This window comes from Meleagris gallopavo, chromosome 6, assembly GCF_905368555.1.
Source record: "Meleagris gallopavo chromosome 6, MGAL_WU_HG_1.1, whole genome shotgun sequence".
Lineage (NCBI taxonomy): Eukaryota > Metazoa > Chordata > Aves > Galliformes > Phasianidae > Meleagris > Meleagris gallopavo.
In genome coordinates this window covers 49,436,601-49,459,623 of record NC_139409.1, presented here as the reverse complement: position 1 = coordinate 49,459,623, position 23,023 = coordinate 49,436,601, and the positions used below count along the sequence as shown (strand labels likewise).

The 23,023-nt window shown below is 36.4% G+C and overlaps 1 protein-coding gene across 15 annotated transcripts in view; it reads right to left on the bottom strand.

Annotated features, from left to right (window-relative positions):
• Positions 1-23,023, bottom strand: part of SUGCT (succinyl-CoA:glutarate-CoA transferase) — a 354,560-nt gene that overhangs the window by 201,242 nt on the left and 130,295 nt on the right. For 10 of the 15 annotated variants that reach the window (XM_085226688.1, XM_085226695.1, XM_085226696.1 and 7 more), the window contains one exon: positions 19,809-19,911. The exons of 2 other annotated variants lie outside the window; for them this stretch is intronic. In XM_085226688.1, coding sequence (XP_085082814.1) covers positions 19,809-19,911 — 103 coding nt within the window. Of the gene's footprint in view, positions 1-18,364; positions 19,163-19,808; positions 19,912-23,023 lie in introns of those variants that run through there. 3 more of the 15 variants (XM_085226689.1, XM_085226691.1, XM_085226692.1) reach the window with 2 other exon arrangements.

The window sequence follows — 23,023 nt, the reverse complement described above, 5'->3', positions numbered from 1 at the left end:
CAGAAGAGACCAAGGTTCATACGTAATAGTAACATATTCTATAACCAAATGACTTTGTTTATCTGAGAAACCCAGTATTACATCACTTTTCCTAAGGAGAATATAAACAGCACATTTTTTGAAGAAACAGTTACTTAATGTGCAACTTGTCACCACTATCAGCATTAACATAATAAAATACATGTGGAAAATCCCTTGAAGCAAACCTTCTGCAAAGCAGATTCTTCTCCAGTCTGGGTCAGAGGGTGTGTATGTCTCCGAAGGAAATGCTATCTGCCTTTCACACACCCACTCACTGCAGGTCACACAGCAGAGCTCACTGTTGTGATGTCTCGACTGCATGCGTGGCATCAGCTCCTCGAAGTAAAGAAATCACTGCTGAATCTTGGGCAGGATATGTGCCTCGTAAAGAAAACCAGCAAATCAATATAATAAATAGCAGCACTCATTGAAATTTCAAAGCAGGATTTCAGAAGTACTTTGCGGACAACGACTGAAGCAAGTTTCAGCAAGGTAAATTTTACTAGCCATATTTTGTAAATATGGAAACTGCAGCAGGATCTAGCTGAAAAACTTAACCAGAGTCGCTCCAAATGCCTGTGGAAGTGACAAGTGTTTGAATCAAGCTCCAGACTCTGATTCTGGAACTACCAGACTCCGACAGTTAAGTCTGGATGAATGTTTGCACATCCTGATCTTGCAAGGTGCCAAATGTCTCCTGGCCATAGATAAAGCCTCTCATTTCTCTTTGACTCTGTGCGTTGTGCTGCTAACATGTCAGAGCAGGAAAACTGGACAGTTTGCCACAAATCCTGTTTTAAGACATTAAATTAATTTTTACAGCAAGTGGATCATAGCACCCCCTGCATTTTGCAGCAGACTCTGGATAACTCCTGTGCAGCATCCTGAAGAACTACTCTTGCTCTAACCACGTTTTCTAAAAGCAAGCAAAGCTCAAAAAGTCTTTGCCTAATAAACATTTCCTAGCACAGTTCTGTCAAGAAGATATCAACAACACAACTGTTCTACTATAGCTTTGTCCTAAAAGCAAAGGTTGATAAATGTTACGAACTCTGAGATTCAGCAGTAGCAAATATTAGAAGACAACCATTACAACCCTTGTTTCTTTTAATTTCATAGCCTTGAATCAAGAATATAGTCCTTAAGTCATTCTATTATTTTGTTGCTTACGGTATCATCAATTTTAAAACTGTTTAAATTATTCTTTGCCATCTAATGGTTCTCAGTTTTTCAGAAATAATATATTCTGTATCACTTCTTTAATCAAAGAAAGAAGTGATGTAGCTCAAAAATATTGAGAGCAGTAGAGAAAATGGATGAGGAGCCATACAGACACGTAAAGCCAAATGACAATTTACATATGGCAAATAAGTCATTTAAAGTCATTAAAAGATTATTTTTGCAGTCAGATTTGATGTTTCTTTTCATTATGCTGCATTTTATTCCAAAACTGCTGGCTAAAGACACTTATTGGTGAGAAGAAGTAATGGGTTAATAAAAGATGGTATGCTATTAGATAATACTTCCACAGGTTTGCATCTGAAAGTCATAACATAACCTTCTATTTCATGTGTCACTGTGACAGAAGGTTTTCAAGGCAGAGTTCTTGAAACTGCAAGATGTTAAACAGATGTACTGTACAGCCTTCCAGATTTAAATCATGAGAACTGCATTGGCAGCCTGTGTGTTGTATCCCCATTTTTTCCCCTTATCAGCTTAGGATGCTTTAAATAAAACCGTCTGTTTTATGCACTTTTTTAAATTTGATGCAATGCACCCTAGAAAGCCATGCTTCTTTACGCATCTGCTCTCTTCTACTTTTTTAAATCAGACAAGAAAAAGTTATTCTAGATACACCTTTTAGGCAGGGAGATCTCTCCCTTTTTCCTTGTTCTGCAAGTGCTGGCAAAGGGATACAATCTGTCATGTAAAAAACTTCCACTGTAGGAATAGTCAAGAAAGACGGTAGAAATGAGAAATAAACAAAAACAGACCTGTTGAAATTTCAGATTGATCATGCATCCAAACCACTGAAGTATTGATAATCTTCTTCCTTTTCAGTTTCAGCTGTTGCTTGCACTCTAACAGAACTGTTATTTGCATAGTTACACATACAATTTGCCTGTCCAGTCAGTTGCCATCACTTCTGTCCTTCGACATAATTAACACAACAATATGTTAAGTATATGGATATGACCACTTCAATCATCAGAGATCTCTGGTACTTCCTAATCCAAATTATTTATAAAGCATGGTCAACTTTAGAGTCAGGTGAGGAGTTACAATAAATGAACTACATTTACTTATCATCATTCTCTAGTAGATGGAAATTTCACAGCTTCTTTGATCTACAGCCTGACCATCACCACCATGAAACTTCTCTTCCTTACATCTAATCAGAATTTCCCTTGCTGCAACTTGTTCATTGCCTCTCCTGTCAATGTGCACTTTTGATGCTACAACTGTACTAGCTCAGTGCAGCACAGAATAGATGTTTCTGAGAAGGAAACATTGCTGCCTCTCGTTCAGCATGTTGTTCATGAGAATCTGCAGGTCTTCATCCATAAAGTTGCTTTCTATCGAGTCAGTCCCTCAACTGTTCTGTTGCACATGGTTTTTATATCTTATATCAAGTCTGGGACTTCACATCTGTTTTTCCTGAACTTCCTGAGATTTCTGCCAGCTCATTTGTCCAACCTGTGAAAGTTCCTCTGAACAGCGGTCTGACTCTCTTAGAACATCAACTATTTTCCCTAATTTGGTGTCATCTGCAAAGTTTCTGAAGTTCACTCAGTCCCATTCGCCATAATGAAGAGGTTAAACAGCACTGGCACCAGCATGGGCTCTGGAAAAACAAGACTATAGTATATTCCATTGGGCATACAAAAGCTAAATACATAAAATGTACTGCATGTTCCATGCATCACTGAATGAAATAAATGAAGTTTCCAATTCATAGAAGTACACAAATCTTTAACTTGCACAAATAATTTTATGGGAGTCAGCACAGTACGCATTTGCATTCATGTGTATCTTTTAATTAACATTGCTGTATTGCTCTTAGACAATGCAGACAAACCATCTGAGTCAGCTGCTACACAAATAAACATATGAAAACTCTTTACTAGGGGAATAATTCACCAAATTCAATTATACAATTGAAAATATTGAATATAATTAAGTTTACACCGTTACAAAGTAACAGAAGCATGAGTAATCACACTACTGCAACACTGCATGATGACGGTGCAGGTTGATGAACTCGGGTCAGAAATGCTCAGCACCTTTCAGATTCAAGTCCCTGGAGCTGTCTGAATTCAGGAGAAGTCCAAAGTAAATGCAAGCATGTGGAGATCCCACCTTCCTTTGAAAACACATCCATAAATTGTGTATTACTACAATGGACTCTTTTCTGGCAGTTAGCTACTTAGGAACAAGAAAACATATCCCAAAAGCTATGCTAAAGGGCTCATAAAATATTCTTGCAGAAATTTCTCTCTCAGGTGCTCTTCCCTTTTTGACCCCACTTGGAATCAAGAAAATGCACCCAACTCCCCAAGAACTTCTTGCATCCACATGAACAAATCAACAGAAAACTTCTACCACTGTACTATGAAGATAACTCTGCTGAAGCTTTAAACTGTGAACTTGGTCAAAGACACACTTCACATAATCTATGAAAAATTTTATGCCTAGAAATGAATATGACTCAAAAAAATGTCAAAAAAATGTTTTTTCTACTTTGTCATCTTCTGTTACTCATCACTAGATCCATCTTGATATATGGCACAGCAAAAACAATACTAATTTAAAAAACAGGATAGAGTTTTTAAATGTGAAATATTTAGCGGAGTTCAAGTCAACTGAAAAAAAAAAAAAAAGAAAAAAAACCCCTAAAAAACTAAATGCAACCATATCAAAAGCATTTATTACTTCCACAATACAGAAAGCTGGATTATGAGGTCGGTCAGATTTTGCATCTGAAAGCTGAATGTTCACAATTTTTTTTTAAGCAGTATTTTATAAAAAAATCTAGAGCTTTCGCATAAAGCTTCCCAAGTGTATGGAAAAATGCTTATAAATATTTTTGGAGCGGTAAGTGAGCAAAATTTTAGAAAAAGAGATGAATTTTATGCATGGCATGAAGTTACTTCTTAAGAATCTAAACGTCAGAGCTATGTGAATAATTGTCAGCCAGTCTCAGGGTAGAAGGTCCCTTCCAACTCTAAGGAGTGTATGATCCTCAAAATTAGACCAACCTGAATTAGAGGTCATGGGAAAAAATAACAACAAAAAAAAGCTTTTTGTCCACTCCGTGAACAGGAAGAGCAGATCTTGTTTAGGTTTCTCGCGATGTTCAAACTGAACCAAAACCAACAATTCATATATCCCCGCTGTGAACCACTTTTAGACTTCTTCCATAGATGCTTTCCTTGTTCTGCTTGTCCAAAGCAGGTGCTGGCAGGTCTCATGTGGTTTTCAGCTCGTTAGATCAGAGAAAGTAATGACTGAGATTAATGCAACCTTAGTACTGATAGCATTCCTCTTTTCAGAGACCATTCTAACTTTTAAGGTATTAATAAAACTATATTTTAATAGTCTCATGGGCATAACAGAGCATCATAACATTTACACCACTGATCGTGCCCCTGAGTCAGAGGAAACATTTCTTCAGAAAAGGGAGACCTTTTGATCTGAGATGTGGTATATTTAACAGAAAATACTTCACCATCTCCTTAATATTTTGATCACATTTAAGCTTTTGACAATATTTAAAGCTGGTGAATTTGATGCAAATTACAAATAATTTCATTTCTACCTGAACCATTCTCCTTGTAAATAATTCACCAAAAAAGACCAATTCTAGTGAATGTAATTGTTAAAAAAAAAAAAAAAACCTAAGAGAGGATACAAAAGAAGCAAACAAACAAAACATTAAAAAAAAAATTGCAAAAAAATCCACCCCTTTTAAGCTATATTTTCACCTATCAGAAGAAAGTCAGGACCATATATCAATTTCTTCAAGGAAGCAGTAAACAAATGCTTATCGGTTAAACACTTTTTTGCTAGGAAGATACATGTCAGTATGAGGCTATACATATTAGGAAAAAGGCTTTCTTTTGGTAAAAGAAAACATCATGAGGCCAGCAAATATATTTAGTACTCTGCTTTCCTGGGAGCAGCTGCAGTGACTCTATAACAGGAGGATTAAAGCAGAATGGGGTGAATTTTATCACTCACCTGAACAATTAAAACACGCAGCTACTAAGCAGAGAAATCACAATGATCTCTCTATGCCTATTTTTTTTTTTTTAATCACTCAGTTTTTGAACAAATGTTAAAAGTACAGATAAAGCAGGAATTTGGGACACGACAGCTTTGAGGAGATTATAACATACTTTGATTAGCATGAAGAAGAATAAAAAGGTGGAAGTTTTATAAGCAACAACAAATTTCACATTACCTTTCATTCTCTATCATAATTTCAAATATAGCTAAATCAAGCTGCAGTCTATTTTACATGCAATTTTAGCCTATTCCAGAATAACAGGCAAACGTGGCATTTTCATAAGTAACTGCACACAGCAGCAGGCAAGACTCCTCTGCAACAAGACTGTGGGCTGTAATTGGTGAAATAATTCCTATTCACCCTTTCTGCATAGCAATTATGAGTTTGAAACTTGTATGTATAGATTTTACAACTTTGTATAGTATTCATTTCCTCCCATTTGATAAAATGATGTGTACAAATGCAGTACAAAATGTTCCTGACAAAAGTTAAAGCAGAAAAAGAAAATAAACCAAAAAAAAACAACAACTGCTTCATTTGTAAAACATAAAATAGATTTTTGAATTCTCTGTTAATCCTGTTTTCACCTACTGAGCTGTTAAGACTGAGTAATTAGCACTAAGCTCTCAGTACTCTTTCCAAAAATAGTGGCCTGAATAAACGAATTGGTGATCTAATGTTATACACTCATGCCAAATTGTATTACTAAGGCTGGTCTATGTACTGGTTGCTTCATCAGAGAGGGAGGAGTGAAAAAAAAAGGTGAATTAACAAACCAATTCTATGGCCATCAGTAGAGCAGTTGCACTGCTTTTTCTGCAATACACTCTGTTCTCTTTTTAATATCCACATCATTTGGAGACTGATATTTTATATTACCTTTCAATTAAGGGCATAACTAAACTATTGTGTTGCAGTCACACCTGTCATCCTACCAACTTCAGAGATTATTTTAGATGGTCAGCTAGACAGTTCAGCTAGAATAGCATCGCTGGATTTTGCCCTTTTCATTTGACACAGGCCAAGATGAGGCACAGGCAATCACCTCAGAGAAGGTACATCTACAGTATGACGAGCACATCTGCATTCCTTTTGAAGCAGTGAAGGCTTATAGATGCAAAATCTGGTATGTAAAAAAATATATATATATATATATTTTAGAATTGCCAAGAAAGCTTGAAAAAGTACTTTGCATTGTGAGATGACAGTAATGCTTCCTTCTACACCCTTTCCTAGATGACTTGTAATGATATAAACTATCTCCACGTGCTTTCATTTAATGTTTATTTTTCCATCACTCATATAAAAAGAGAAGCAAAATGTATGCAGTGAGAGTGAACGTGTTTGCATTTTACTCTAAAATAAGAAAAATGACTGGATTGAAGTGTTCTGTGATAGCACGTGGCACAAGGAATCTATAATTTGCTGTGTTTTTTTTAAAGCCTGCTCCTGATATAGGATAGAGTTAAGATATTCACTTGATTAGCAGTTACATTGGTTTTTTTTCTGTACCTTTAATTTCAACTAGAATAGCTGTTTGAGGAACATTTCAGTTTTTTAAAATTTGAAAGGATACACCTGAATGTCTTTACCCTCTAAGTTCATTGTTCAAATTTCCTAATATTTTGAGTTTTCACCACAAAGATAAGAAATATCATCTTTGTTAACACATTTAAAACTAACCCTAGCTGCAGCAGCATATTTACTAGTCTTAGAACATATGACAGAAAAAAGGCAATGAAAGAAACATTCTACATGGAGGATATATCGTCAGTGTTTCAAAACACACGCCTTAGAAAAGCCTCAAGTACACACTGACATTATAGGCACGTTCTTACATCCTCAGACAAGAACGTTAAGACTGAAAAATGCAACAAGGCATTACAGTCAATAGGGATTGCTCTGCAAAGCATTTCCTCTTTCAGATATATCAGTTTAGGATGGAGAATAGGCTATAACAGAACACCGCATCGATATAACTGAAGTTCCTGCGCATCTTATGAAATAGGATAACTTGTATACATAAATATATATATATTAGATCCAGAAAATACGCACTGTATGGAGAATGAAACACAATTTTCAGATTCAAAGTTATATTATCAAGGGAAATGTTAAAAATAAAGAATCAATAGCTTGAAAGATGCCATGAAAGTAGAAGGCAGTAGCATTAACTCATCTGCACGCTCCACAATTTCAGCCTCCCTTTCTTCAGTCAGTACTTTTCAATAGCAAGAGACATGTAAGAAGAAAAAAAAATAATTAAAAAAAAAAAGAAAATAAATTTTCTATCAAAGTGCTCAACCTGAACAGATAACATCGTCCAAAATAGCTCAAGAAAGTCAGTGACAGATAACCAATTCCTACGTAAGACATAGATTAAAGGTCAAAAATGAATCTACATGGGACACTGTGGAATGCCACAGATTACCTTATAAAAACCATGCTTATGATAAATTTGGTACAAACTAGAAAGATATGCAAGAACATCAAGCAAAACTAATAGAATAATAAGAAGATAAAGGCCTGATAACTCCAGAGCCTGAAGGATGCTTTCTTCCTTCAGAAAATGATGAGACTGCCTGTTCCTAGTACCTGTATAAAGTGGTTCCTAAATCCAAGGGATCATCATTACAAAAATTCAGCTTCAGTTGTCAGTAAACATTATTCTCTTTTGACATCGTGATTTTTCAGGGGCAGGGGGAAGAAGAAGCGAATGGGAATATTTGTTTCACTGGGTAGTTTTGTTTAGTCACAAAATCTGGTATTACAGAATTAATTTAAACACCAAAGTTTGTCTAAAACTCAAAGTCTGTATCTTGCTGATTGGAAGAGAGACTATACTCGCTTTAGTGAAATGGATAGCCATAAGCATGACAGAAAAGAGTAGAAAAATTCCATCTTTCCACTTTTTCATTTGTAACCCCATAGAATACAGAAGTAGAAAGAAAAATAAGATATGCAGATACTAAATGATGTTTCTAGTTACGTCCACCTTGGATGTGAATTCAGGACTGTGAGAAAAAGCAGTTCAATTGCCTGCTCCATCAGGGGAACATAAGACTACCTTTGACAGAAGCGTACCTCCAAAGGAAAAATCAACCCTCAGTTACCAAGTTGTTGAGATTGGTAGGAAACAGTCTGATTCTTGAATGTTCCTCTGGCAGGTTTGATTGTCAACAGATAGAGTTCTTCATGGATTAATAGTTTCAGGAGAAGCAACACCCCCTGTGGTTTTATGAACAAGGGCACAGACAAGCTTAAGAGGTACTTTAAAATATTACTGCAAACCAACCAATCGGTTGATGACAAGGTTGAAAACATATTTCTGGAAAGTGAAAAGTAAAGTACAAAACAAAATCTGAAGTTTGAGATCCCTAAAGCACAGGGAGCCACTGAATATGCACACATATGCCATCCTTCTGGATACTCGTTCTCAAATAGGAACATGGCAAGCAAGTTCCTTCAAGCGCTTCACCAGAGTTTAGCACTGACTATATGGTCTTTTTGTTAGGTTGGTTGGTTTGTATTGCTGTTTACATTCTCTTTTTCAAGAAGTACTCTTTCTGTAGTGGAAATAACCATTCTGCTGGTCATTATAATTTCAGAAATAATCACATTTCCTGAATCATGTGTTAAGTATGCCCAATACCTTGTAAAAATTTTGAAAAGAAGTTTAGGTGATACATCTGATCACTAAAGCTCATTGTCCAGTCTCTTCTTCTGGACAAAGCCTTGGTTAGCTCTAGAAGATCAGAGAGATCCTTGTAGTTTACAGTTTTCAGAAAATTTTCTTGGGTTATCTCACACCCCTGCAGACATTCCAGGTAAGGTTGGACGGGATGTGAGCAACTAGCTGTAGATGTCCCTGTTCATTGCAGAGGAGTAGGACTAGAGGATCTTTAAAGATCCCTTCCAACTCAAACAATCCTATTCTATGATTTTATGATTCCATTATTCTATTTCTATGACCAGAGCCTCAAAGATCTTTCACACAGTTTTCACAAGCCCTTTTATCTTACGAAGCCCTGTGTAGAGGTTTCATTTCAGGGTCAGGTTCATCTCTGAGTTATGATGGCTCAGATGAACACTGGCTGGAACCTCTAAGAAATAGTCTCACACCAAGGACTAGGAAGATGTATTATGGAAATGCCTTCCTCCTGCCACCCTGCTCATTTGTCACAATATTAAGAGGCTTCTAGAAGTCTGCTAACTCAATTCTTCACAATTCTTCAGGTTAGTCAGAAAAAGTGGCCTTTAAATCGTAAAGTGGGATGCCAAAACAATAGGGACAATCTGCCAGTAGGATTTTTTGGTTTTTGCTTTTAAAGATGCTCTTTTTACTACTTTTTCTTTTCTCAGAAATTAAACTGGGATCCTCAGTGTAAATACTGTCTGCTTGGCATCTCAATTTATCTTTGTCTCCTTCTCATGCGATTCCTAAACTTGGTTCAAAATTCCAGCAGTATCATTTTCTTTGCCTTTTCAATGTGTAACTCAAGATCTCCATACATAGTACTACTATTAATCATCTTCAGTGCACTACCTTTGCACTCAGGTGACTCTTTCCTAACAGAAATGATTATTTTAATAGGCCATTACACATGTATTACATGTGTAATATATTACATGTAATATATACATTACAAGTATAAAATTATAAATACATTTTTCTCTTATGTGAGAGATGATGTATTTGAGGTGCCATTCTTGACAACCAAAATTCAGCTGGGTTACACCAAAGGCCTTTTTGTAAACCTGTTCAAGATTAGGCACTCGTTAATTGACAATACAGTTCTAAGGCTTTTCGGAACTAAAATAGTTTTCAAAACACCTGAGATCACCAACAATATTAATCAAGATTTATACTTAAATAGAAGTTTCACCCCCAAAACATAGATTACAAAATGTCACAACTTCTGATTTAAATCTATAATTAAATGCTACAGTTGCTAAGAAGCCAACTGAAATTGTGTGGAGAAAATTTCAGCATGCGGTTGACTGCTCAGAGTATTGAAATTCAAATGCTGTAGTCGGTTTTAAGCTCAAGATGAGTTCTTCAAAACAATGGCAACAAGACTCCTGCCTGCAGCAACCAAGAACAGCAAGGAGATACTGTTGACTTCTTTACAAACTGTCTACTGGAATCATTATGAAACCTACATGAAATCCATAAGGGATGAGAAGGAAAATGGTAATAACAGAGAACACTTGCCTGACTAATTAATGCTTTTTTGTATTAGCTGGAAATCTGAACTCCTACTCAGCCTACATACTCACTCAAATATTCCTTCTTGTCAGCAAGAAACATAAAACAGTATTTTTGTAAAAAATGTTATTGCATAAGTATAATAACAAGTGAACATTGCAGGAGATCATCTGAAAATATCACTTCTTCTGCAGTAAGTGGTACACCAAGAAGAACTCAGTCTGAAAACAGAGAAATCACCTAGTTTCAGGATGACAGAAAAAGGTCATGAACTGAGCTAAGATTTTTCAGTTGAATTGAGCACTCAGAGAAATCAGCTGAAGATCAAAAGATAACCAAAACATGATCTACATAAAGCAATTGCTTTATATTTGTTTCCTTGCTGGAATACAGTTATCATCGTCAGAATCTCTCAAATGGAAGCAGCTCCAGGAATGCAAATTGCTGATTGTCACTCTTGAAAATATTCTAGGTACATCTGAGCCTGCAAACCATAACTCATATTGCAAAGCAGCACCGTTTCTAGTTGTACTGATTACAAACCATTCTATTTGAAAGTGAACCACTGTGGGAATACAAGAAAGACTATTCAGAGCAGCAGCTGTGGAGCAAGACAAACAGCATGAGAAAGCAACGCTGAGAACCAAGGCCATCTCCAGAAGAAGAGAAAAGCAAGTCAAGTAAGCTTTGTGATGGCCACATGATAATTACCCTGATTGGAGGAAGAGTGCATGGCCAGAAACGACTCATGGCTCTGACTGGAAAAGTGCCTGCGTGCACACTTAAGGAGCATCTGTGGAATGTTTTTTTGACATGCAAAGGCAGGTGGGAAAGTGAAAAGAGAAAAGTTGTGAATATATATAAGGGATAAACAATTTGGATCGTTCACATCTGAGTCCGTGCCTGGTTGCCACAAACCAGACCAATGACAAATACTAGACTTTAGGGTCTCTGAGACAGGAAAGAAAAATTCAACCCATTGCCATGGTCTTCCGTAGGTATTCCATATCATGACATCATGCAATAAAGTGATGGAATTGGGACAGCTGCTAAGGGAGGACTATAGTTTTCAGAGCACTTCGCTCCTTCCCACATGATTTCTGGGAGGGAGATAAAAAGTTATGTAGTGATGCAATGCTCTCTTTTGCTCCGCACTGCCATGTTTGCAGCATATAATTAGGATGCTCTTCTGTTCCCATTTGTTTGATTTATTATTCTTGATTTCTTTCATATTGTATTATCTCACATTCCTTTACCATTCTTGGTAAAATATTTCTATCTCAGTCAAGCAGCAATTCCTCCTCACTTGTTCACTGGCTTCCTGGGGGGAGAGGGGTGGGAGAGGAGGCAAGGCCTTGTCACAAAACAAGACAATAATGAAAAAATAAGTCACTCCACATCTATCTTCATAAATAGACCAAAGAATTACAGAATCACAGAATCATAGAACGTCCTGGTTTGAAAAAAACCACAATGCTCATCCAGTTCCAACCCCCTGCTATGTGCAGGTCACCAACCAGCAGACCAGGCTGCCCAGAGCCACATCCAGCCTGGCCTTGAATGCCTCCAGGGATGGGGCATCCACAGCCTCCTTGGGCAACCTGTTCCAGTGCCTCACCACCCTCTGGGTGAAAAACTTCCTCCTCATATCCAACCTAAACCTCCCCTGTCTCAGTTTAAGACCATTCTCACTTCTCCTATCACCATCCACCCTCACAGCCGTTCCCCCTCCTGTTTATCCGCTCCCTTCAAGTACTGGAAGGCCACAATGAGGTCTCCCTGCAGCCTTCTCTTCTCCAAGCTAAACAAGCCCAGTTCCCTCAACCTTTCCTCAGAGGAAAAGAAAGGTATTCTAGTCCTCAGAGGCTGACAATTATTTTTGAAAATGTAAAAATACAGTAAGAAGCTTAAACTGCAACTCTTTGCTGGAGGCAGTACAGAGGGAGAAAGAGAGAAACCTGGAATTCAGTCTGAAATGACAGTGTTTATCATTGAATTTTGTTTAATAAGCAGATACACATCTACTTAAGAAAAATATCTTAAAATAAAAAAAAAAAAAAAGTTTTCTTATACACAATTTACAAACAGTGGGAAAAGTAAAGGACATCCATGTTCAACTGGCCACTATTCTGCATCAGGGATTCGGCAAACACCCTGATGAAGAAACTTCTAAATAATCAACTGAGTCAATCACTTCAGCGTACAAAATCTCTGTTCAGGCTGCAAGGCTTCATAGAACATACATGCACTTAACCCCATGCCTGTACACATAACAGACTTGAGAGTCATCCAACTTTGGATGAATGCAACAACTGACCTAATTAAAAATTCATTGGACCTACAAGTTTTACACCTTATATGAACAAAAGCTCCTGCTCAGTGAGGGATTTCTAAGTTACAAATAACTCAACTCACTCTATCAGGCTAACGTTGGATGGCATTACCCTAAGGAGAGTAAGGCATCAAATACAGATTCTCTGAAACCAAAGAATTGACAGCATTTCAGTGAATGGCATGATCAGTCAGGGAAGCAATATGAAACTCCTAGGACAGAAACTACCCCAGGAGTTTGAGAGGCATAGGTATTACTGATTCCTGATTCTGAGACCTAACAAAGACTAAAAACTTTAAAAAACAGATTTTCTTCACTATGCTTTTTGCTGCAAAACTTAAACACAGCTTTTTGACTAGTCTCCTCCTAGAAGGATGTTTCCAAAACAGCTAGGTGACTCTTCACACATTTGAATGACAATGACTAAAATGTAATTTTTAAACACAATTAACTTTTTATGTAAACAGGTCACTAACACAATGATTCAGAGAACTTATTCTCCATTACCAAAAAACATCCATGCTACTCTTTTTCCAATTGAACAAAAGTGTAAACAGTACCAGCTGAGACAAAGTTCACAGACACCTGCATTTTAAAAGAAATTGGAAGAGTTGTTAAGCATCACTTGCACAACAGAAATACACAACAAGTTTTAAGTGCATGCTCAGACTTCTTCTCAGGCTTCTCCTTTCTTCAGTGCAGTAAACAATATTCAAATGTATCCCTATTTCTCTTAAGTAAGGTATAGTTCCAGGCCTTACTTTAATATTTCTCACTCAAATCATACTACAAAAAAATATATTCCTGACAAGTTATTTCTCTGGTGCTCTCACTTTAGAAGCTATACTTTCCAGAAGCATAACTTCCCTGTCCTTACGTACTACTTTTAGATGAATCCTAGTTTCACAGGTAAGAAACACAAATACTGGGAAATCTAAGGGTAAAACTGCTATGCTAGGTCTTTTTCAAGGATACTACATTTTAAAATGACCAAATATGTTTACAAGAGTTTCATTCACCTCCAACGGATGCTGTATACTTCACATACAGTGTCACAACACAGGCACTCAAAACAAGTGAGGAGCAGACCTTTAATGATCAATGTTGAACACTTCTGGCCCAACAAGGACCAGAATACACAGCAGCAGGTGGAAGCTTATCTTTTGCACGCACTGTCTGGGATTTCATTCCTCGTTATTAATAGCCAGCTTCTCCAACACGTCCTTAAAAGTAGTGGGACAACAAAAATGTACATCCACCACACCACAGTCACTTTTCTGGATCACTTTTCACTACAGCTAAAAATTACAAACTTCTTGATGTCTCTTTTTGAGCCCTCCTTGTAACATCTGGCTATAGAACTACTTCACATAAACAATTATGCAGGCTTTCTGTGCATTATGGGCGAATTGCATACTACAGTGTTAGAACTAGAATTTCCATTTCACTTCTTCAAACTGTGTTCCATTCCTTAATGCTTTCCACTTCAGAACAGCGTCCACTTCCCTAAATTTCCCACAGACCAAAGAGCTTGAGAACATTTTTAGTTTAGTATGAACGAGCTACTTCTGAAAAACTTAAAGGGCTTGGTATGGTTGGTGCATCTTTTCAACCACATAGAATTTAAAAACTGAAGTAAATAACTTGTCTTGAAACACCAAGTCTAAGCCAGGCAGCGCACACTTTTGACTCACCAAAGCAGGCAGGAATAAGTTCAATCTCTGTTTCAAGACAGAATTAAATTGTAGATACCTTCGTGTGTACGTTTCACTTTCAATAAGCTGGCATTTTTAAATGGAAAAAAAAACATCCCATCAAACATTCCCAACCAGTTTTAGTACTTAATAGACCAACGCAAAATTTAATTTCTCTTCTTCTTCTGCCTGTTAAGAATTCCTTCTAGACACAGTGCATTACCTCAGGCTTTCATCAACTGCTTTTCAGCTACAGAAACCTCTTATTGTAAAAATAAATAAATAAATATCTGCAGTATTATGGACATGAATATAATTTCATTTGAATCGGGATAGCACTCAGTGGGCCATAAAAGTCTCTTTCAACAAAGAATAACAATTAAAAACATGGCCCATAAAATCCATCATCATATTTGTAGGGAGAAAAAAAAAAAAAAAAGACAAAAACAACTGAATAAGACATCAACAGCCACGCATGAGATTCTTTAAAAAAATAAATAAAAACACCGCACTATCTTTTTCTGTTCTGTGCATTCACAACACTAGTTAGTTGCAGAAGCTTTCACCAGATGCAAGGAAATTTTTGCCAGGATGTTTTCAAGTGGAACAACTTCCAAAATAAGAGATGATCCGGAGGTTAATAAAAAAACTACCAGCGTTGTGAGTTTCCACAAATAACAAACTGAAAACGTCAGATAATTCCCAGGTATCAAATATTTTCAATAATTCAATATTTTTCTTGTTTTCTTCCTGTTTTTTGGGGGGGGATTTTTTTGTTTTGGGCTGTTTTTTTTTTTTTTTTTTTTTTTTTTTTCCCGAGGCACATTCAGGAAAATGTCTGAAGGAACTGTAACAGTCTTCTGGGACAGGAAGACTAAGGTTTCTGTAAAAAATGTTATATTAATTTTTATAGTGATGCAAAGTCAGGGAAGGGTTGTTAAGGGATGGCCTCTTGCCACAGGGTGGAGTTTTGTTTTGGTATCCTTTTAGAGTCTGCAGGTGTTTGGCAGGAGCTGAAATCGGGGCCAGCTGTGATATTTCAGCTCCGATATTTCCCTCCCCATATTTCTCAGAAGTGATGCATCAGGGTGATGTCTTACACCTGATGTACTCAACTTGTGTGGTATGACTGTAACTGCTTTGAAAGAGGGGGAAAAAAATGAGTACCACTGCATGGCTTTCATATTTATTTTCAGCTGGAAGCACTGATACAGAAAAATTCATCAACAAGCATTGATTTAGTCTGGTAAAACATTAGCTAACATACTGCTCATAATAGTTTTGGGTTGCTTTGTTGCTTCCAATACAAGTCAGTCACTTGATTAAAGTAATGACACTGTATAAGGACTGTGAAAGAAATCATGTTACAAAATCAGGGGAGGATGATGTTTTAAAGAAAACAAACAAAAAGCCATTCTGAATAGAATCTGAATAGTTTCTATTAAAATTGCATTCTCTTTTAAGTTTGTTTTGTTTGGAAAACCTCAAACCACATTGTATTTCATACACATGTTCCCCAGAGTATCCTAAATAGGACCATACTGAGGTCACTGGTAAGTTTTTAAAATGTTTTAAGAATTCCTTTAATGTTTTGTACTATCTTGGTCTAGTTAAAAGAACATTTTTTTTTTATTTTTTTTAAATAGCTTGAAAAAGTTTGTCTATAAAAAGCTTCATGGAAATAGTTTATACTGTGCTATTAAAAGTTTGTAAGAATTTTTATGAATTTTTCCTCCCTCTCATTTTTAAGAAAACTGTCTCCTTTACTACCAAGTTGGCCCCTTTTTCTCTCAGCCCCTTTAACCATACGTGCACAACCACACATACAAGCACACACTTCTATCCACAGACTGATTTACTTAGCAGTACAACTGCCTGTGGTATCTATTTTAGCTTCACAAATGAATAAATGATTACAAATGGTGGGAAAAGTGGACATTTCATTCCATTCATGGGAAAAAAAAAAAAAAAAAAGTATCACCTGGCACTTCAGCATAGTTAAAAACATATATATATATCCCTGTTTTTTGGCAGCTTACTGTCAGTATGATTGAAGCTGTAATGACATTAACAATATGTCTTGGGATAAAAAAATGTGTTGTTTTATCTCGGTTTATAGAAGTTATACAAACTCCTCTTGGTCTTCTGGGTTAGTTAAAATAAAATAAAATTTGAAAACACAACACACCTGCAGCTGATTCAGTTCCATTAGATCATTTCAGTCATCTCCTTTAGCTGGTCCTTTCTACCTCCTTAAAGTTGCTTCCATTCCTTCTCTGCATTATTCCAACAGTTTTAAAGATTCTGTCTCTGGCTGGCTCCAGCTGTGTGCACCCTTGGAAACATCACTAAGAGCTGAGCTGGCACAAGGAGTCCGTTTCTTCTCCCAGGTAACTGGTGATAGAATGAGAGGCAATGGCCTCAAGCTGTGCCAGGGAAGATTTGGATTGGATAGTAGGAACAAATTCGTCTCAGAAAGAGTGGTCAAGCATTGGAACAGGCTTTCTAGGGAAGCAGTGGAGTCACTGTTCCTGGAAGCACTCAAGAAATGTGTAGAAGCAGCACTAAGGAACGTGCTTAGTGGACATGGTGAGGATGGGCTGATGGCTGGACTAGGTTATCTTAAAGGTCTTTTCCAACCTTAATGATTCTATGATTTCATCTACAATTGGTCACTAGTCATGCCAGATTGTGCTTACAATGAATGATGACTTCATTACAGCTTAACAAAATCTGTAGATTAGTAGGAAGACAGTGGCAATAAATTAAAAAATGGAATTGCATTCAGATCCTATTCTGCTAGCTAACACCAAAATGGAAGAGCTCAACTAAATCTAACCACCATCTATCAGAAAGTTTATCTATACTGAAGTGTATTGGGCTTGGTATAAGTATTTACCTTTGCAGTTACACAGTATTTTTAAGACTTTTAATTACAAGCTAAGCGACAGCTTTCCTAGAAATGTATTATCTGATCTAAACTGAGTCTGGGGAAAACAACCAAAAGCAAATCAAACAAAAACATTACAATGAATCATTATAGAGAATGATATAGAGAACTTAACGATTGAGCTGAGTTTTATACGTAAGAAAAATCTTGCTGCTATTATAGCATGTTCTCATTGGTATGAGCCATTCCTTCCCTGCTCTAACTGGGACTTCACAGTGCAGAGGACACCTGGATTCCACATTCTCAGATGTTGAGACAGACTTCTCCTTAAACTTAGACACTGACCCAATGCACTATCAAGGCTTAAGAAACCAAAATTATAGACGAGCTTACAAGAGAGCAAAGCTATATGCAAGTATGTGTGTTTATCCCAGCTGTGTGCTGTCTGTGCAACAGCAGAAAGATGAACAGGTAGAGGCACACTCAACAAAGTGCAATGGCAAAAAGCTGCTGGACCTGAATGGCCTCTCAGATATTTAAAGATGGGTTGGGGACTTCACTTATATAAAGATATTTACTTACTTTATATGACTTTATATAAGATACCTTAAGATGTCAACAAATTTCCTATTTCCAGAAATAAAAGGAAAGAAGTCGGTAGGGTTTTTTGGTTTTTCTGTTTAGTTTTGTTTTTTTTTCCCTTTGCTAAAACAGAACAACAACAGAAAATGCTTTAGGAAGTGGTCTAGTATTAAATGTGGAGGTTGGTGGCCCTGCCTGTGTTGGGGGGTTGGAAATTCACGATCCTTGAGGCCAATTCCAACCCGGGCCATTCTGTGTGTGTGAAGGCAGCCCCAGAAATCAAACACAAGTATAACATGCAACATTAACACATATAATCTTATTTCATTTCCAACAGTGATAGGAACACGGTGACTGAGTGCCATTTATTTCACAGAATGGTGCAGAAATGACAACATTTTCAAGTAGTTTTATACAGAATAAAAAACAAACAAGCCCACCATACACACACAAATCAGTACGCCCTTCTATGGGAAGATGATTTGAAAAACCTTTATTGCAAAGCACTGTAATACCTTGTGGACAAGCTAACTCTGTCAGGTTATTTAATATTTAAATGAACTCTAAGTCTACTTAGAGTGTAACAGGGTAACTGAGCCAATCTTATTTCAATCTGGGAGGTTGCCATACCACAACATATGACCTTTTAAAAAGCAGTTTCATAGTGGAACCAACTTCTTAAAGTTTGATGCTTCACCAAAAAAATCCCCACAGACCATCTTTTTAATGTCGCCCCAGGCACAGCCAAGACAGCCATGTTCTGAGCAAAATAAAGGCTCTAGCTGTATGTTCTTCAAAGCTGAATTTTAATCCCTGTGGAAGTTATGAAGTGAAAAATTTGGCCCATGCAAACTCTGCAGCACAGTACTAAATCATTTTAAGGTAAAGGAGTGCTTTTATCTGAGAAAGACATTTCTGTCCTCATGGTGGCCTAATAAATGTTGGTTTATACTTCTAAAAGTACAATAAATGTATTTATAACAAATGTATATAATAAATATATTGCTTTAGGATAGAGATTTGCCTGGCCTTTCCAAAAAACTACAATTTGATTTGCACTCCTGACAAACACTTCTCGACAACAGACAAGGGACAGAAAAGTTTGGCTTCCCCTCCTCTTCAACAGCCAACCATTTCTTGTTACCTACATTATTAGAAATTAATTTTAAGGAGATTAATCACAGAATAGAAAAGCTGGAACTACTTTTACACTCTTCAAGACAGTTTGTTAGGCCCTTTATCCCAACAGAAGGGGAGGAATCAGTGAATATGCAGGTATCCTAACTCTAGCTAAGCTAGAAAGCAAGAATATTGTTTAGATTTTTGTACTTCATTTTCTTTTCCCCCTAAAAACTAAAAATTCTAGTTATCCATATTCTGTACACAACAGTGATTGATTGTGGGCAACCAGAAAGGTACTTTTCTGAATAGATATTCAGAGTGAACGTGCAGAAAAGAGAAAATACGTATCTGACAGAATGTGATTACTAAACACTACAGTTTCTTTCCTTCCTTTATCAGACATTTCTGAAATGCCATTCAAGACATGGAATACCTATGGTTTAAAACATCATGGCAGCATCTGTGTTCCCAAGCATATAAATAATTCAGAGGTCTGTATTTATTTCTTATTACAACATCTCATTTGTGTTACGTTCAATCCCCAGTAAAAGTTTCAAATTCCATTTTAAAATAGCTGAAATGAGGTTGAGTGACAGGAAAAGTGATCATTACTTAGAATTTGTGAAACACGTGCAATAATGCACAGAAAAGACATGTTGGAAACCAACCTGAGGCTCCGAGAATACCTGCTGCATGTTGTTGATTGGACCGTATGGAACTCCACTACCTTCAAAGAGCTGCAACCACTCGACAGTTGTTTTTTCTGAAAACCTAAGAATAAATAAGAAGCATGTGGATTCGACTCAGTGCTTCAGATTGTGAAAAAGGTATAGAATCTCTCCTCCCCCTCTCACAGCTTCCCATACCCTTCCCCACTGATTTCTTCCCAGTCAATACCATAATGAAAATGTACTACATGTGTTCCTCAGAAATGCAAATCCAAGGCCACGGGGGAAAGAACTTAGCTGAACTGACTTCTATCTACTCATCTGAAGAAATCCAGTGATGATGTAAAGCTAAATTTATCAGCAGTTTCAAATAAGGATCAACGGGTTCCCCCCAGTCCTTAATTACAGTAATGTGCTTCACATTTGTTTTCTTTCATGTACATATTTAACAACAAAAAAAAGTTATAAAGTGGGTATAGTCTAACATGCAACACTGTTCAATAAAAGCTGATTTAAAGCACCACAGTGTTTTTCCTTCATTACATCCAAAACATATGTCAGGACTAACAGCCACATTTTTTGGTCAGATAACAACATTGACTACATGTTTATTTGCCTCATGATTGTATAATCTATCCTAAGGATATCCAGTTCAGCAAATACACGCTGTGGCTATGCTGGTGAATGGAGACCTTCTTGTCCTTTTGTCATACACACAAAGCTTAGCTTATTTTTCTTAAGCATTCATTTTCAGACTGGTAGCACTACTCTACTGCATTTCTCCTCTTTTGCTGCGTTTCCTTCTCTCATTTGCTTGGCAGAGTTACATATGTGAAGAAAACACACCCTTGAAGCACTACCATTTACTGAGGGACAGCATTTTCTGTAGCTTTCTGGAATTTTGAAGCAAATGAACTTATTTGGAGTTCCTAAATGACACAGAGGTAGGCCATGTTATTAGACAGGAAAGATCTCCATCGTGATAGGAACAAACTTGAAAAGAAATGGGGTGCAGTACAAAGGACCAACAGAAATGAAATTAGTAGAAATCTTGATCTCTTGAATTACCAGTATCTGTTGCTCAACCAAATCTTATCTGGAACAATATCAGTAGCCTTCAGCTATATTTCCAGTATATTCTTATGCAAAAACAACTTTAAAGTTTCAAAGAGAAATAGGTCAAAGTAAACAAAGACCAAGCTCCTCCCTAAGGCATGAAAAAAATTAAATCATTACAAAGAAAACTTACAAATTATCTTTTTATCTATGTACAGAGATCTGCTGAAGACTACTCAGATTCTAATGATGCTCAGAATAAAGAAAAGAAAGTAATGATAGCAATGAGTTGACTTTATTTAATACATGGCATAAGTACGGATCCAAGCTTTACTGGAAATGTCTTTCTTCCCATGCAGAAGTGACTTATCCATGCTTTGTGGGAGTTAATCCCAATATCCAACACAATTTTCTCTATAAATAGGAAACACCCAAGTTTTGTACTGCACTTCCTCAGAAATAGAATTTTTTCTCCTCCTTAGTAGGTGTGAAGATGAAAATAATAGTGGTAGAAATTTAAGGAGTAATAACACAGAAAATCAGAATAAATGAGTATGTACGCAAAGTGTATTGTAAAGACAATGAAATACAATTTCTCAAGAAAATAGAACATTATTACATTTTTTATAAAAAAAAAAAAAGAGCTTATAAGACTCTAATTTAAAAAAAAAATAGTTTGGGATTAAAGGACATTCCAATTTAAATGGGATTAAAGGTCACTTCCAATCCCTGATATTCTGTGATTTTGTGATACCTGTTTTTCATTAGTAAGGGAAAAATACTGCTTTGAAATCTGATAGAAGATAAGACACGGATTAAAAATGCACACTGCCTGCAGTTTAGGTTACTAAATATTCACTGATAGCAGTTCAGTGCTCCAGAATATCAAGCATAGACAACATAAACTTCCAAGAGCAGTAAAAGGCTGAAATTCTCTCCTGAAAATAGAAATATCTATCGGCAGGAATTTGTGAGGCCTGGATAAAGTTTTGCTTTTATTGCTTGTTTTAAAACACCACATGCTTCGATATTACCTCCTGCATTTCCCTAGATAATCTTTTCTAAACTAAAAGATTTAGAATGTCATCTGTCTTTCAGTGGGAAAGCATACATTGATGTATGTATATACATCAAATCACTGCTGCAAATACATAAAAGGCTAAAAAATGGTCTATCTTCATAGAACCTCAATGATACCAAGTCACTGCAGGAGAGCTTAAACAGGTGATTTAATTTATTTGTTTCCAGATGAATCCCTTTTCCCTCTTAAAATGCTTTGCTATAGACATAATCACAAAAATGCCATTTAAATTGCCTATGATTTATTTGTATAATCATTTCAATTATGTAGTTTAGCTGCTCCCGATTCTTACTAGTATTTTACATGTTCAAAGTAGTTTACTTTTAGGTGTTGAATGATATATGAATTCATACTCATTTTGAAAAGAGTTGGGGAAAAAAATGGAGAACAAACCAATTGGTGCAATCTTTATTGTAAAGCCTGTACTAAGCTTTTCTTCACTGAAAGCAGGTAGTGGTCCCCCATGGTGTTTTATTTGCATTTTAGGTAGGACTCTGCACAGTTCTTGGGAAGCTACTGAAGTTGTGATACATAAATGAGGAATCAGATTTTGCAACAGTTAACATTAAGGATATTTCAGGCTTAAAAAAGCTGTAAGAGCAGAAAATGTATCATGAGCTGAACTAATGAAAATGCTACTTCACAGGAAGAAATCCTACTAAGTGCCTTTTTTTCCTACATTTTTAAATTCAGTAGGCTCCATTAAAGAAAGAACTCCAAATTTAAACTATACACTCAGTCAGGTAATCAAAAAACCACTATAGAGCCATACAAGGAATAGCCTCCAAAAGTTTAAAACTTAAATTAAAAAAAAAAAAAAAAAAAAAAGGCCTCTTACCTTATTTCCTTCACAAACCACAAATGTAGTTGTTTCTTGAAAAACAAGACCTAAACTCCCTTCTCTGTTCCAATAATTGCTACTGAAACTCATAAGATACGCCATAAACTTCAATAATCTTGAAGCAATGGCTCTTCAGATTATTAAAAATTAGGCCACAGCAAAACATACAACTTCTGGATGCTGTGATGAAAGAGGTTAAAGGCAAAAAGATTTACCAGCACTCTACTACGCAAGTTA